The sequence below is a fragment of the Dendrobates tinctorius genome, unplaced genomic scaffold, assembly GCF_039654945.1.
Source record: "Dendrobates tinctorius isolate UK_male_01 unplaced genomic scaffold, ASM3965494v1 ptg000213l, whole genome shotgun sequence".
Classification (NCBI taxonomy): Eukaryota; Metazoa; Chordata; class Amphibia; order Anura; family Dendrobatidae; genus Dendrobates; species Dendrobates tinctorius.
Window position 1 is genome coordinate 7136054 of NW_027361880.1, and position 14407 is coordinate 7150460.

Consider the following 14407-nt stretch of genomic DNA (forward strand, 5'->3'; position numbering starts at 1 on the left):
ACCGACCTCTGTCTACGCCGCAAATAAAGGCATGTAGTTGTCACACAGTCCCAACAGAGTCCTGTCCGAGTTCCGCCAATGAGTAGACGGCAGCGGGGTCATGTGACACCCCAAGCCTAGGGCTCGGTATTTGAAAGCACAGCTCCGCAGTAGCGCGGCGGATGGATGTGTCGTCTGCTCGTGCGATATGCCGGCTGCTGCCTCCGCTGTCTGGGGCAGAACATGGCTGCTGCACGGAGGCTGAAGTTGGTTTCTTATTTGCTAAATGTTTTTTTTTTTTTTTTTGTTTGTATTTGACAAGTTTAAAAACAGAGAAAAATCCGAATAATAACATAAAAGGCAGCGCGGTGCCGTGAGGTGAATACGAGAGGCAGCTCTGCAAACTATAGAAGTGGCACAAAGAGGGCATTAAAGGGAGTTCTAAGAAGGGTTAATAACTTTGGGCCCCTCTTCTTTCAGAGACGACGATGCCCCGCATCAAACCCCAGGTCCCTCCAGCCCGGCCCCCGCGGGTTCTGGGCATCAGTGGGCAAATGGCCAATTCTCACAGATTTAAATAAGTAACTGGTGTTTTTAAAGGGTTAAATTACTTTGGGCTACTGATCTCACACCAGCATTGCACAGATCAGTGGCCCAGAGTCATTTAACCCTTTCAGTAACACCAGATATTTAAATCTGAAAATTGGCTATTTGCCCACTTTGATGCCCAGAACCCGCGGGGGCCAGGTTGGAGCAACCGGTAGTGTGAGCTCAGTGTCCCAAAGTAATTATACGCTTTCAATAACACCCTTCGCTGCCCACTTTGAGAGTTATCTGTTCGTAAGTGTATTCACATCAGGGTACCGCAACGCGTCGTGTTGTATTATTGTGATTATTTATCATTGTTGTTAAGCCTGTAAAAAAGAAAATGAAAATTTTGCAAATAAAAACCAACTAACCAACTTCAGCATCATATGAATACAAAGCCATCCACAACCTGAGTCCTCCATACATCTGTGATCTCGTCTCCCGGTACTTCCCTGCACGAAACCTCCGATCCTCACAAGATCTCCTTCTCTACTCCCCTCTTATCTCCTCTTCCCACAATCGCATACAAGATTTCTCCCGCGCATCACCCCTACTCTGGAACTCTCTACCACAACATATCAGACTCTCGCCTACCATGGAAACCTTCAAAAAGAACTTGAAGACCTACCTCTTCCGACAAGCCTACAACTCGCAGTAACCACCGATCCACCAAACCGCTGCACCACCAGCTCTACCCTCGCCTACTGTATCCTCACCCATCCCTTTGTAGATTGTGAGCCCTCACGGGCAGGGTCCTCTCTCATCCTGTACCAGTCATGACTTGTATTGTTTAAGATTACTGTACTTGTATGTATTATGTATACCCGTCCTCAGATGTAACGCGCCATGGAATAAATGGCGCTATAATAATGTTTGTTCTTTGGGAAAAACAAACAATGAAACAGAAATTAGTGGCTACACTTTGAACCTGTTTTTTTTTCATATTTGTCTGATTTTTTTAATTGTTCACAAGGCCACATGAAAGTCACTAAAGGGTGCAAGTTTATTATAGGATGTCACAAACCCCCTTCATATTATTATGTAACATCTATCTATCCTATGTATGTCTCCTGGTTCTGGCTGTGAATTTACTGTACTTGGCTGATTAAATTTCAGGTTTCCTTTGAGATGTGTGTCTAAAAAAAAAAAAAAATCTGATGGCATACGCATAGTCCATGTACCATCCATTTTTTTCTCGCACCCATTGAATTATATTGGCAAGTCTCGTCCAATATACGCAGCCACTCACAGCATGCTGCAATTTTTTTTTTTTACTCAGATGATGGAAAAACTCGCAGATGAACACCACCAATAACATTGGTCACAGTGCAATGCGATGTTTTCTCACCTGGCACTCGGCGTATTTATATGCAAGTGGGAGTGAGGACTTGTAATCACCTCTGATGACATTCCAATGGTTTCGGCACTGGCGCTCCTGTGGCTTGCGTGACATTATGTCACACAATCCGTGCGGCCAATCAATGCTGGATTCACTTTCCCCACCTTTGGATGAATTGGACATCAAGAGGAAGGGAGATCTGGTGGTTGCAAGCTCACTTCATCTTGATGTCTGACTTGTGCGAAGGTTTGGAGAGTGAAGCCAGCACTGAATGGCTGCAGGGATTGTGTGACATGATGTCATGCAAGCCCCAGGAGAGCCAGTGCCGACACCGCCAGGTGTTAGTATTTTACTGAGGGGAAACATGCCAATTGAAAAGTCGTTGTCCAAGTAGTGGACAACCCCTTTAACCCCTTAGCGACAGCCAATTTGCAGCTTAATGACCAGGCCAATTTTTACAATTCTGACCACTGTCCCTTTATGAGGTTATAACTCTGGAACGCTTTAATGGATCCCGCTGATTCTAAGACTGTTTTTTCGTGACATATTGTACTTCATATTAGTGGTAAAATTTCTTCAATAAGTCTTGTGTTTATTTATGAAAAAATGGAAATATGGCGAAAATTTTGAAAATTTTGCAATTTTAAAACTTTAAATTTTTATGTCCTCAAATCAGAGAGATGTGTCACAAAAATTTCTTAATAAATAACATTTCCCACATGTCTACTTTACATCAGCAAAATTTTGGAAGCAAAATTTTTTTTTGTTAGGAAGTTATAAGGGTTAAAAGTTGACCAGCGATTTCTCATTTTTACAACAAAATTTACAAAACCATTTTATTTAGGGACCACATCATATTTAAAGTCATTTTGAGGGGTGTACATGACAGAAAATACCCAAAAGTGGCACCATTCTAAACACTAGACCCCTCAAGGTGCTCAAAACCACATTCAAGAAGTTTATTAACCCTTTATGTGCTTCACAGGAACTAAAGCAATGTGGAAGGAAAAAATTAATATTTAACTTTTTTTTGCAAAAAATTTACTTCAGAACCAATTTTTTTTATTTTCACAAGTGTTAAAAGAGAAAATCAACCACAAAATTTGTTGTACAATTTCTCCTGAATACGCCGATACCCTATATGTGGGGGTAAACCACTATTTCAGCACACGGCAGAGCTCGCAAGGGATGGAGCGCCGTTTGACTTTTTCAACGCAAAATTGGCTGGAATTGAGATCGGATGCCATGTTGCGTTCAGAGAGCCCTTAATGTGCCTAAACAGTGGAAACCTCCAACAAGTGACCCCATTTTGGAAACTAGACCCATTAAGGAACTTATCTAGATGTGTGGTGAGCACTTTGAGCCCCCAAGGGCTTCACAGAAGTTTATAACGTAGAGCCGTGAAAATAAGAAATCTATTTTTTTCCACAAAGATGATCTTTTCGCCCCCAAATTTTTATTTTTTACAAGGGTAACAGGAGAAATCATACCCGCACAGTTGTTATGCGATTTGTCCTGAGTACGCCGATACCCCATATGTGGGGGGGAACCACTGTTTGGGCGCATGGGAGAGCTCGGAAGGGAAGGAGTGCCATTTTGGAATGCAGACTTTGATGGAATGGTCTGCGGACATCATGTTGCGCTTGCAGAGCCCCTGATGGGCCTAAACAGTGGAAACCCCCCACAAGTGACCCCATTTTGGAAACTAGACCCATTAAGGAACTTATCTAGATGTGTGGTGAGCACTTTGAACCTTCAAGTGCTTCACAGAAGTTTATAACGTAGAGCCGTGAAAATAAAAAATCCATTTTTTTTTCCACAAAAATGATCTTTTCGCCCCCAAATTTTTATTTTTACAAGGGTAACAGGAGAAATCATACCGGCACAGTTGTTATGCGATTTGTCCTGAGTACGCCGATACCCCATATGTGGGGGGGAACCACTGTTTGGGCGCATGGGAGAGCTCGGAAGGGAAGGAGTGCCATTTTGGAATGCAGACTTTGATGGAATGGTCTGCGGGCATCATGTTGCGCTTGCAGAGCCCCTGATGGGCCTAAACAGTGGAAACCCCCCACAAGTGACCCCATTTTGGAAATTAGACCCCCTAATGAACTTATCTAGATGTGTGGTGAGCACTTTGAACCCCCAAGCGCTTCACAAGTTTATAAACGCAGAGCCGTGAAAATAAAAAGTCTTTTTTTATTTCCACAAAAGTGATTTTTTTAGACCCCAATTTTTAGACCCCCAAACTTGGCAAATAGTGGAAACCCCTCAATTCTTGCTCCAACCCTAACCCCAACACACCCCTAACCCTAATCCCAACCCTAATCCTAACCCTAATTCTAGTTCGCCTTAACCCTAATTCTAACCCTAGTCGTGATCCGAGCCCTAACCCTAGCCCTAGCACAACCCTAACCCTAGCCCTAACCCTAGCCCTAACCCAACCCTAACCCTAATGGAAAACTGAAAAAAAAAATATTTTCTTTATTTCATTATATTGGCCTATATAAGGGAGTGATAAACGGGGGGTTATGTACTATTTTTTTTATTTTGATCACTATGATCGTTTATCATAGTGATCAAAATAATGAATGGAATCTGCCAGCCGGAGCCGGCAGATTCCCGGCGGGCGCACTGCGCAAGCGCCCGCCATTTTCAAGATGGCGGCGCCCATCGGAGGATGCCGGCGGGACGTGGGACCACCGGGAGGGGACGGAGGGCCACGGAGAGGTACCGGGGGGGGGGATCGGGGACCCTATTTCTCTCTCCTCTGATGTGCGATCACATCAGAGGAGAGAGAAATTAAATGTAAAATCGCGGCTTTTTTTTTTTGCGGTCGCCGTTATAGGGTTAATAACGGCGATCGCAAAAGCGCGGGTCGGTAAAAACCGACCAATTCATGTTCTCTGGGGTCTCGGCTACCCCTGGCAGCCGAGACCCCGGAGAAAATCCGACACTGGGGGGCGCTATTCACTTAAATCACAGCGCCGTGAATTAACGGCGCTGTGGTTTTAGTACCCTTAATTACCGCCGTTAAAAGGCGTATCGGCGGTCGTTAAGGGGTTAATATTACCTGAGTGATAATAATACAGCCATCCATTCTTTACATTGAAATGTCATCATTGGATTTGACAGTCCCAGTATGAAATGCAGGTCCTAGTTTTTTTGCTCAGTCAGCTGGCATATACAGTGGGGCAAAAAAGTATTTAGTCAGTCAGCAATAGTGCAAGTTCCACCACTTAAAAAGATGAGAGGCGTCTGTAATTTACATCATAGGTAGACCTCAACTATGGGAGACAACTGAGAAAAAAAAATCCAGAAAATCACATTCTTTTTTTTTTTCATTTTATTTGCATATTATGGTGGAAAATAAGTATTTGGTCAGAAACAAAATTTCATCTCAATACTTTGTGATATATCCTTTGTTGGCAATGACAGAGGTCAAACGTTTTCTGTAAGTCTTCACAAGGTTGCCACACACTGTTGTTGGTATGTTGGCCCATTCCTCCATGCAGATCTCCTCTAGAGCAGTGATGTTTTTGGCTTTTCGCTTGGCAACACGGACTTTCAACTCCCTCCAAAGGTTTTCTATAGGGTTGAGATCTGGAGACTGGCTAGGCCACTCCAGGACCTTGAAATGCTTCTTACGAAGCCACTCCTTCGTTGCCCTGGCGGTGTGCTTTGGATCATTGTCATGTTGAAAGACCCAGCCACGTTTCATATTCAATGCCCTTGCTGATGGAAGGAGGTTTGCACTCAAAATCTCACGATACATGGCCCCATTCATTCTTTCATGTACCCGGATCAGTCGTCCTGGCCCCTTTGCAGAGAAACAGCCCCAAAGCATGATGTTTCCACCACCATGCTTTACAGTAGGTATGGTGTTTGATGGATGCAACTCAGTATTCTTTTTCCTCCAAACACGACAAGTTGTGTTTCTACCAAACAGTTCCAGTTTGGTTTCATCAGACCATAGGACATTCTCCCAAAACTCCTCTGGATCATCCAAATGCTCTCTAGCAAACTTCAGACGGGCCCGGACATGTACAGGCTTAAGCAGTGGGGCACGTCTGGCACTGCAGGATCTGAGTCCATGGTGGCGTAGTGTGTTACTTATGGTAGGCCTTGTTACATTGGTCCCAGCTCTCTGCAGTTCATTCACTAGGTCCCCCCGCGTGGTTCTGGGATTTTTGCTCACCGTTCTTGTGATCATTCTGACCCCACGGGGTGGGATTTTGCGTGGAGCACCAGATCGAGGGAGATTATCAGTGGTCTTGTATGTCTTCCATTTTCTAATTATTGCTCCCACAGTTGATTTCTTCACTCCAAGCTGGTTGGCTATTGCAGATTCAGTCTTCCCAGCCTGGTGCAGGGCTACAATTTTGTTTCTGGTGTCCTTTGACAGGTCTTTGGTCTTCACCATAGTGGAGTTTGGAGTCAGACTGTTTGAGGGTGTGCACAGGTGTCTTTTTATACTGATAACAAGTTTAAACAGGTGCCATTACTACAGGTAATGAGTGGAGGAAAGAGGAGACTCTTAAAGAAGAAGTTACAGGTCTGTGAGAGCCAGAAATCTTGATTGCTTGTTTCTGACCAAATACTTATTTTCCACCATAATATGCAAATAAAATGAAAAAAAAACAGACAATGTGATTTTCTGGATTTTTTTTTCTCAGTTTGTCTCCCATAGATGAGGTCTACCTATGATGTAAATTACAGACGCCTCTCATCTTTTTAAGTGGTGGAACTTGCACTATTGCTGACTGACTAAATACTTATTTGCCCCACTGTATACTTATACCTTCTCTATTTGGCCCTTTGATATATCCTGCCAGCTGGATAATACAGAAGAGGACATGAAGTCTGGCCATACGTAACACGGGCACTGAAAACTCTTCAACTCAAGCCTTATCAAGTGCCAGTTATGCAAGCGTTAAAGGATCCTTGGCAATACATTGTGTGATGTAAGTGCGTAGAAGCAGTGATCCACATAACCGGGTGTCAGAACAATAGGCATGACTCATTGAGCATTTACACTAGCTGCGCACACAGCCACTTCATGATAAAAAATAAATAAATCTGCACTTGGTGCTTGGTTATAAGGCCACGCTCACATGTTCAGTATTTTTCATCAGTATCTGTAAGCCAAAACCAGGAGTGGGTGATAAATACAGAAGTGGTGACATGTTTCTATTACATGTGAACGTGGTCAAAGTGTATGTAGTCATCTTTCAATAGTTCTTTTTATAGTTACCTGATCACAAGTATGAATAATGTTTCTGTCGGCAAGAAACGGGATTCTGTTTTTATGGCCCCTCATTTACTATGGCTATGGGGTTCATACTGTACCTTCCATTACAAACAGAGGCATTCAGGGCTCTTGTAAAAAGAATATATATATGACAGCAGTATTATGGCAGCATTCTCTCTGAGCATTGCTTACACAGGCACCATAGGTTATGTCACAAAGTGTCTGCAGGTCCATAATACAGATTTAATTTATTAAAGTTTGCTTTAGAAATTGAGGTGGTTGTTGTTTTATATGTGATAACTCACAAGTCTGGAAATTATAGTACTCTGTCCCGGCTCCAGGGTCAGGCCTTGCTCCCTTCTCATATGGCTGACTTCCTCTGCTGTGATATAAACCGTGTTTCTCAAGGAGCCAGGCAAACTTCTTTGACATCATCACCCAAGACCTTTTAAGGCTGTCAGACGGCTGAGTGAGTAAACAATTAGCTTTGTACACAGATACCTTGTGCTCTCAGTTTGCCTGTTCATCACTGCTGCCTATGTCCCTGCTGAGGACCATCTGCCTGCTGAAAGCATACAACTCTGTGTTTAACCATATGTTTGCTGCAAGTCCCGGACTAACTATATATTTTTTGTGTTTGTGTTCACACTACTGACTTTATGTCTTCTGCTGTATCCTCTACTTGTTTGCTTGCCAACTTGCATACTCTGTTGTCCTGGTCCAGCAAGTTCTGCCTGCTGTGACATTGCCTTCGGTGTGTGTTGCTCACCCTGACCGGCGGCTTAGAGAAGCCACCTCACCAGGTGCGCCCATAACACTACTTTGTACAGAATGGGGTACAGCTGATGAATTACTTATGGAAAAAGCGGGTCTTGGTAATTTCATGTCGCACTTTATTAGCTAATAAGACATTATCATTAGAGCCAACAGAATATCTGTCACATCATTCTGAAATAAAATCTAATTAAAATCCATAATTCCTAATCTTTATCCCGGTATTTACTGAGGTATGCAAAATGTCCATAATCATCAAGAAGTATGGACTCTATAAAGAATAAAACGGACCGTGCTTCAAGTATCTATTCATTTAGTATTCATTTCAAGCATTATTGCCTTACTCGTCATTAGTTTTACTCCTTTATCTACAGGTAATTCTGGCATCTTCTCACCTTCATATCTGAAATGCAATGAGGCACATGAAAGACTCGCAACCGATTTCATAGTGGGCAAATGTCTTATTGCATTTTCAGAACCTTGGCTGGCTTTTACATTGTACGTATACTGTACTACTTCGCAGCTGTATTTGGAGGTCTACTGGGTTTTACAGTAAGGATGACATTTTTAGAGGCTGAGACTGGTCTCCAACTTTTCCTCTAGTTTCTGGATCTTCTCTTCAGAGCTTTTGTCTGGTAGCAGGACTTCTACAGTGAAACTGACCTTCTTGGCATGTATGTAGCTGTATGTATTATCAAAGCGAAGCACATCTGTAGGGAGAGAAGAAAGAAGGGTGGTCAACTTGACTTTTTTTTTTCTGGACGGCTTATCAAAAAAATCACGAACAATCAATAAGTCATTATGATTATAAGTGATCCAGGTCAACAGCCCATAATTCTTATACGAAAGCATCAGATTTATTCACTGTAAAATGGTGAAAACTACAGTCAAAATAATCTGTATAAGTTATTCAGCTTCAAAATAATCACAAACCGGACAAACAAAATGCTTTATTTTTACAGACAGTCCTGGAATTTATGGGCAGTTGGCAACCCTGGAATAATAATAATAATAATAATAATCTTTATTTATATAGCGCCAACATATTCCGCAGCGCTTTACAGTTTAACAGTTTCAAAACACAAGTCATAAGTAACAACGCTAACAATACAATAATTAAAGCAAAATAAGACGAAATAAGACGACCCTGCTCGTGAGAGCTTACAATCTACAATGAGGTGAGGGAGATACAGAGTACAGGTGTGTATTTACAATGGTGTATTTACAATGAAGGTCCAGCCATCTTGAGGGAGTGAGGGATGGATGGAGATAGTGAATGGGCTACACACGCACACTTACACAGAGAATGACTGATTAGTGAATGTGATAGGCCGCTCTGAACAGGTGTGTTTTGAGGGAGCGCCTAAAACTATGCAAATTGTGGATAGTCCTGATTTCTTGGGGTAGAGCATTCCAGAGGATAGGAGCAGCACGGGAGAAGTCTTGGAGTCGGGAGTGGGAGGTACGGATTAGTGCAGAGGTTAGTCGAAAGTCGTTTGCAGAGCGCAGCGATCGGCTAGGCCGATAGACAGAAATGAGAGAAGAGATGTAAGGGGGTGCCGCACTGTGGAGAGCTTTGTGGGTGAGAACAAGTACTTTGAATTGGATCCTATAATGAATGGGCAGCCAATGTAAGGACTGGCGAAGAGCGGACGCGTCAGAGTACCGATTACCCAGATGGACGATCCTGGCCGCTGCATTAAGTATGGACTGGAGAGGGGATAGTCGAGTGACGGGGAGGCCAATTAATAGAGCGTTGCAGTAATCCAGGCGAGAGTGGATCAATGCAACAGTGAGGGTTTTTGTTGTTTCCATAGTGAGAAAAGGGCGGATTCTAGAGATGTTCTTTAGGTGTAAGCGGCAAGAGCGGGCAAGGGATTGTATATGGGATGTAAAGGAGAGATTGGTGTCAAACATAACACCCAGACTGCGCACCTGGAAGCGAGGTGGTAATGTTGCCAGCAATGTTAAAAAACAGATGTACTGTTTAACCCCTTCACTACCAAGGGTGGTTTGCAAGTTAACTCTCGGGCCAATTTTTACAATTCTGACCACTGTCCCTTTATGAGGTTATAACTCTGAAACGCTTCCATGGATCCCGGTGATTCTGACAATGTTTTCTCGTGACATATTGTACTTCATGTTAGTGGTAAAATTTCATTCAAATAACTTGTGTTTATTTGTGAAAAAAACAGAAATTTGGTGAAAATTTCGCAATTTTCCAACTTTGAATTTTTATGCTCTTAAATCACAGCGATACGGCACACAAAAAACTTAATAGCACAATTTTGGAACCAAAATTTTTTTTTTTGTTAGGAGGTTGTAAGGGTTAAAAGTTGACCAGCGATTTCTCATTTTTGCAACACCATTTTATTTTTACGGACCACATCACATTTGAAGCCACTTTGAGGGGTCTATATGATAGAAAATACCCAAAAGTGACACCATTCTAACTGCACCCCTTAAGGTGCTCAAAACCACATTCAAGAAGATTATTAACCCTTCAGGTGCTTCACAGGAATTTTTTAAATATTTTTTAAAAAAAGGACATTTAACTTTTTTCACAAAAAAAATCCTTCAGGTTCAATTTTTTTTATTTTACCAAGGGTAACAGGAGAAATTGGACTGCAAAAGTTATTGTGCAATTTGTCCTGAGTACGCTGATACCTGATTTGTGGGGGGGAACGACTGTTTCGGTGCATGGCAGAGCTCAGAAGGGAAGGAGCGCCGTTTTGACTTTTTCAATGCAAAATTGGCTGGAATTCAGATCGGACGCCATGTCACGTTTGGAGAGTCCCTGATGAACCTAGACAGTGGAAACCCCCCACAAATGACACCATTTTGGAAACTAGACCCCCTAAGGAACTTATCTAGGTGTGTGGTGAGCACTTTGAACTCCCTCAGTGCTTCACAGAAGTTTATAACGCCCGGGCGTGAAAATAAAAAAATCGTATTTTTTCCACAAACATGATCATTTAGTCCCCAATTTTTTTATTTTCCCAAGGGTACCAGGAGAAATTGGACCCCAAAAGTTGTTGTCCAATTTGTCCTGAGTACGCTGATACCTCATATGTGGGAGAAAACTACTGTATGGGCACACGTCGAGGCTCGGAAGGGAAGTAGTGACGTTTTGGAATGCAGACTTTGATGGAATGGTCTGCGGGTGTCATGTGCGTTTGGAGAGCCTCTGATGTGCCTAAACTATTCAAACTCCCCACAAGTGACCCCATTTTGGAAACTAGACCCCCCCACGGCACTTATCTAGATGTGTGGTGAGCACTTTGAACCCCCAAGTGCTTCACAGAAGTTTATAAAGCCCGGGCGTGAAAATAAAAAAAATCATATTTTTTTCCACAAAAAATGATACTTTTGCCCCCAATTTTTTATTTTCCTAAGGGCAACAGGAGAAATTGGACCCCAAAAGTTGTTTTGCAATTTGCCCTGAGTAGGCTGATACCCCATATGGTGGGGGTAAAACACTGTTTGGGCGCATGGAAGAGCATGGAAGGGAAGGAGCACCATTTGACTTTTTCAACGCAGAATTGTCTGGAATTGAGATCAGATGCCATGTTGCGCTTGGAGAGCACCGGATGTGCCCAAACAGTAGAAACCCCCCCAATTCTAACCCTAGCCCTAACCCTAGCCCTAACGGGGAAAATGGAAATACATTTTTTTAATTTTATTATTTTTCCCTAACTAAGGGGGTGATTACGGGGGGGTTTGATTTACTATTTATGGCGGTTTTTATGTTTGGCAGCTGTCACACGCTAAAAGACGCTTTTTATTGTAAAAATAATTTTTGCATCACCACATATTGAGAGCTATAATTTTTCCATATTTTGACCCACCGAGTCATATGAGGTCTTATTTTTTGCGGGACGAGTTGACGTTTTTATTGGTATCATTTTCGGGCACGAGACATCTTTTGATCGCTTTTTATTCCGAGTTTTGGGACGCAGAATGAACAAAAACCAGCATTTCATGAATTTCTTTTGGGGGGTGCGTTTACACCGTTCTGCGTGCGGTAAAATTGATAAAGCGGTTTTATTCTTCGGGTCAGTACAGTTACAGCGATACCTCATTTATGTATTTTTTTATGTTTTAGCGCTTTTATGCAATGAAAACAATTTTATATAAAAAATAATTATTTTTGCATCGCTTTATTCTGCGAGCTATAACTTTATTTTTTCGCTGATGACGCTGTGTGGCGGCTCGTTTTTTGCGGGACAAGATGATATTTTCAGCGGTACCATGGATATTTATATGCATCTTTTTGATCGTGCGTTGTTGCACTTTTTGTTCGGCAGTATGATAATAAATCATTTTCTATTTCGTTTTTTATTTTTATTTTTTAAGGGGTTTGCTAAAGGGGTTAACTAATGGGACAGTTTTATAAGGCGGGTCGTTACGGACGCGGCGATACCAAATATGTGTACTTTTATTGTTTTGTTTATTTCCAAAAAATGAATTTATTAGGGAATTTATTTTTTTTTAGCGATTTTTTTAAAATTATTTTTACACTTTTTTTTTTAACTTTATTAGGTTGTCCCAGGGGGGACATCACTGTCCTGTGACAGATCGCTGATCTGTCACATCACAGATCACTGTGACAGATCAGCGATCTGTCACAGGCATAGATGCAGACTTCCTCATGCCGGCGCTTTGCAGGCACTGAGGAAGTCAGCTCTGTTGTGAGTTCATTTTCCCCTTCACCATTGAGGTCTGATGAACTCCCTCTTCTGGTGAAGGAAGGTAGTGAGGCTGATTACCAAGCACCTGAGCAGGATGATGATGACTGGGTGACTGGAATTTCTGACTGGATATAAGGCAGCCAACACCCTTCTGCCTTGCTGGTGATTTCTCAGAGGGATTCTAGGAGACCAGTCTGATTCCTGCTCCTCAAAAGCTAAGTTTTCTGCTCTGCTTTTTGCATTTGTGTTTTGGTTTTGTTTTGCCTTGTTTTTCTGGATTTCTGCCATTCCCTGCTGGGGTGAGCTGAATTCCTTTTTGCTCTGTCTTCAGAAAATACCTGAGTACTGATATAGTCTTTTTGAAGCCTAGCGTCTTCAGGGCTTTTTTCCCTATCAGTCTGTTGGCTCTTGTTTTGAGAGGGTTTTGGCGGATTGCAGACAGCAGCTTTTCTATCCTGTCCTATTTAGTTAGCTTGGGCCCCATCATTTGCTCAGCCTATCTTTCTATCTGTGAGTGTTTTTTCATCTTGCTTCACCGTCATTATATGTTGGGGGCTGCCTATTGCTTTGGGGTCTGCTCAGGGGCAATTTAGATTTCCCTTTCTGTCTTTAAGCTATTTAGTTCTCCGGCTGTGATCGAGGGGTCTAGGGCACCGTAGGAACCCCCCACGGCTACTGCTAGTTGTTGTTGATAGGTTCAGGGGTCTGCAATCCGATAGCTGCCAACTTCTCTGGTTTTCTGGACTTAGCTAGTATTTCTGTTTTTGCCTCTTACGGTGACTCATTCATAACACAGCTCCCTGCAGGCCCCCGAAGGTCCCCGTTGCCATCTTGGATTCGGGGACCTGCAGGGATGGAGCCCCCCGCAGCAGCGCTGCACATTGCGCTGCTGTGGGGGGGCTCAGGGAAGCACGGAGGGAGCCCCCTCCCTGCCGATGCTTCCCTTTAACCCCCGGTACACCGCGATCGTGTTTGATAACGGTGTGCAAGGGGTTAACGTCTCTGGGGCGGTCCGTGACCTCCCCTGACACATTGTGCCAGGTGTCAGCTGTGATAATCAGCTGACACCCGGCTGCGATCAGCGGCGCTCACCACGTGGGCGCCGCTGATCGCTATGACGTAATATTTCGCCCATGGGACTTAGGTCCCAGGTCACACGGACGGAATATTACGTCCATTGTAGGAAAGGGGTTAATAGGGGACATTTGCCACAGATTTAAAGTTGGGGGAGGAGAGGAAATGCTGAGACAATGAATTAAATAATTAGGTAAAAATGCAACCAGTCACATTCATTGACTGACCCCCTCTCCATATACATTGCTGGGGAATGGTCTCCCCATCTACATAGATATTAAGTTCTTGATAGATACTGTTGAACTTGACAGTCAAATGTATGTTATAGGACATGTTTTGACTAGTGTAGACACATGCCAAAACACAAGGGGGCAGTATAGGAATGCACATGACGTGCTAAAGATACAATGCCTTGCGAAAGTATTCGGCCCCCTGGAACTTTTCAACCTTTTCCCACATATCATGCTTCAAACATAAAGATGCTAATTTTTGGTGAAGAATCAACAACAAGTGGGACACAATTGTGAAGTTGAATGAAATTTATTGGTTATTTTAAATTTTTTGGGAAATTCAAAAACTGAAAAGCTTGGGCGTGCAATATTATTCGGCCCCTTTAATTTAATACTCTGTTGCGCCACCTTTTGCTGCGATTACAACTGCAAGTCGCTTGGGGTATGTCTCTATCAGTTTTGTACATCGAGAGACTGAAAT

At 42.9% G+C, this 14407-nt stretch overlaps 1 protein-coding gene across 3 annotated transcripts in view; it reads right to left on the reverse strand.

Moving 5' to 3' along the window:
• Positions 1 to 8033: 8033 nt before the first annotated feature.
• The window catches only part of SEC14L2 (SEC14 like lipid binding 2), an 81363-nt gene continuing 74989 nt past the window's right edge, over positions 8034 to 14407 (reverse strand). For all 3 annotated transcript variants that reach the window (XM_073554813.1, XM_073554814.1, XM_073554812.1), the window contains one exon: positions 8034 to 8641. In XM_073554813.1, the coding sequence (XP_073410914.1) occupies positions 8499 to 8641 (143 nt within the window). In that variant the 3' untranslated portion in view covers positions 8034 to 8498. The remainder of the gene's footprint in view (positions 8642 to 14407) is intronic.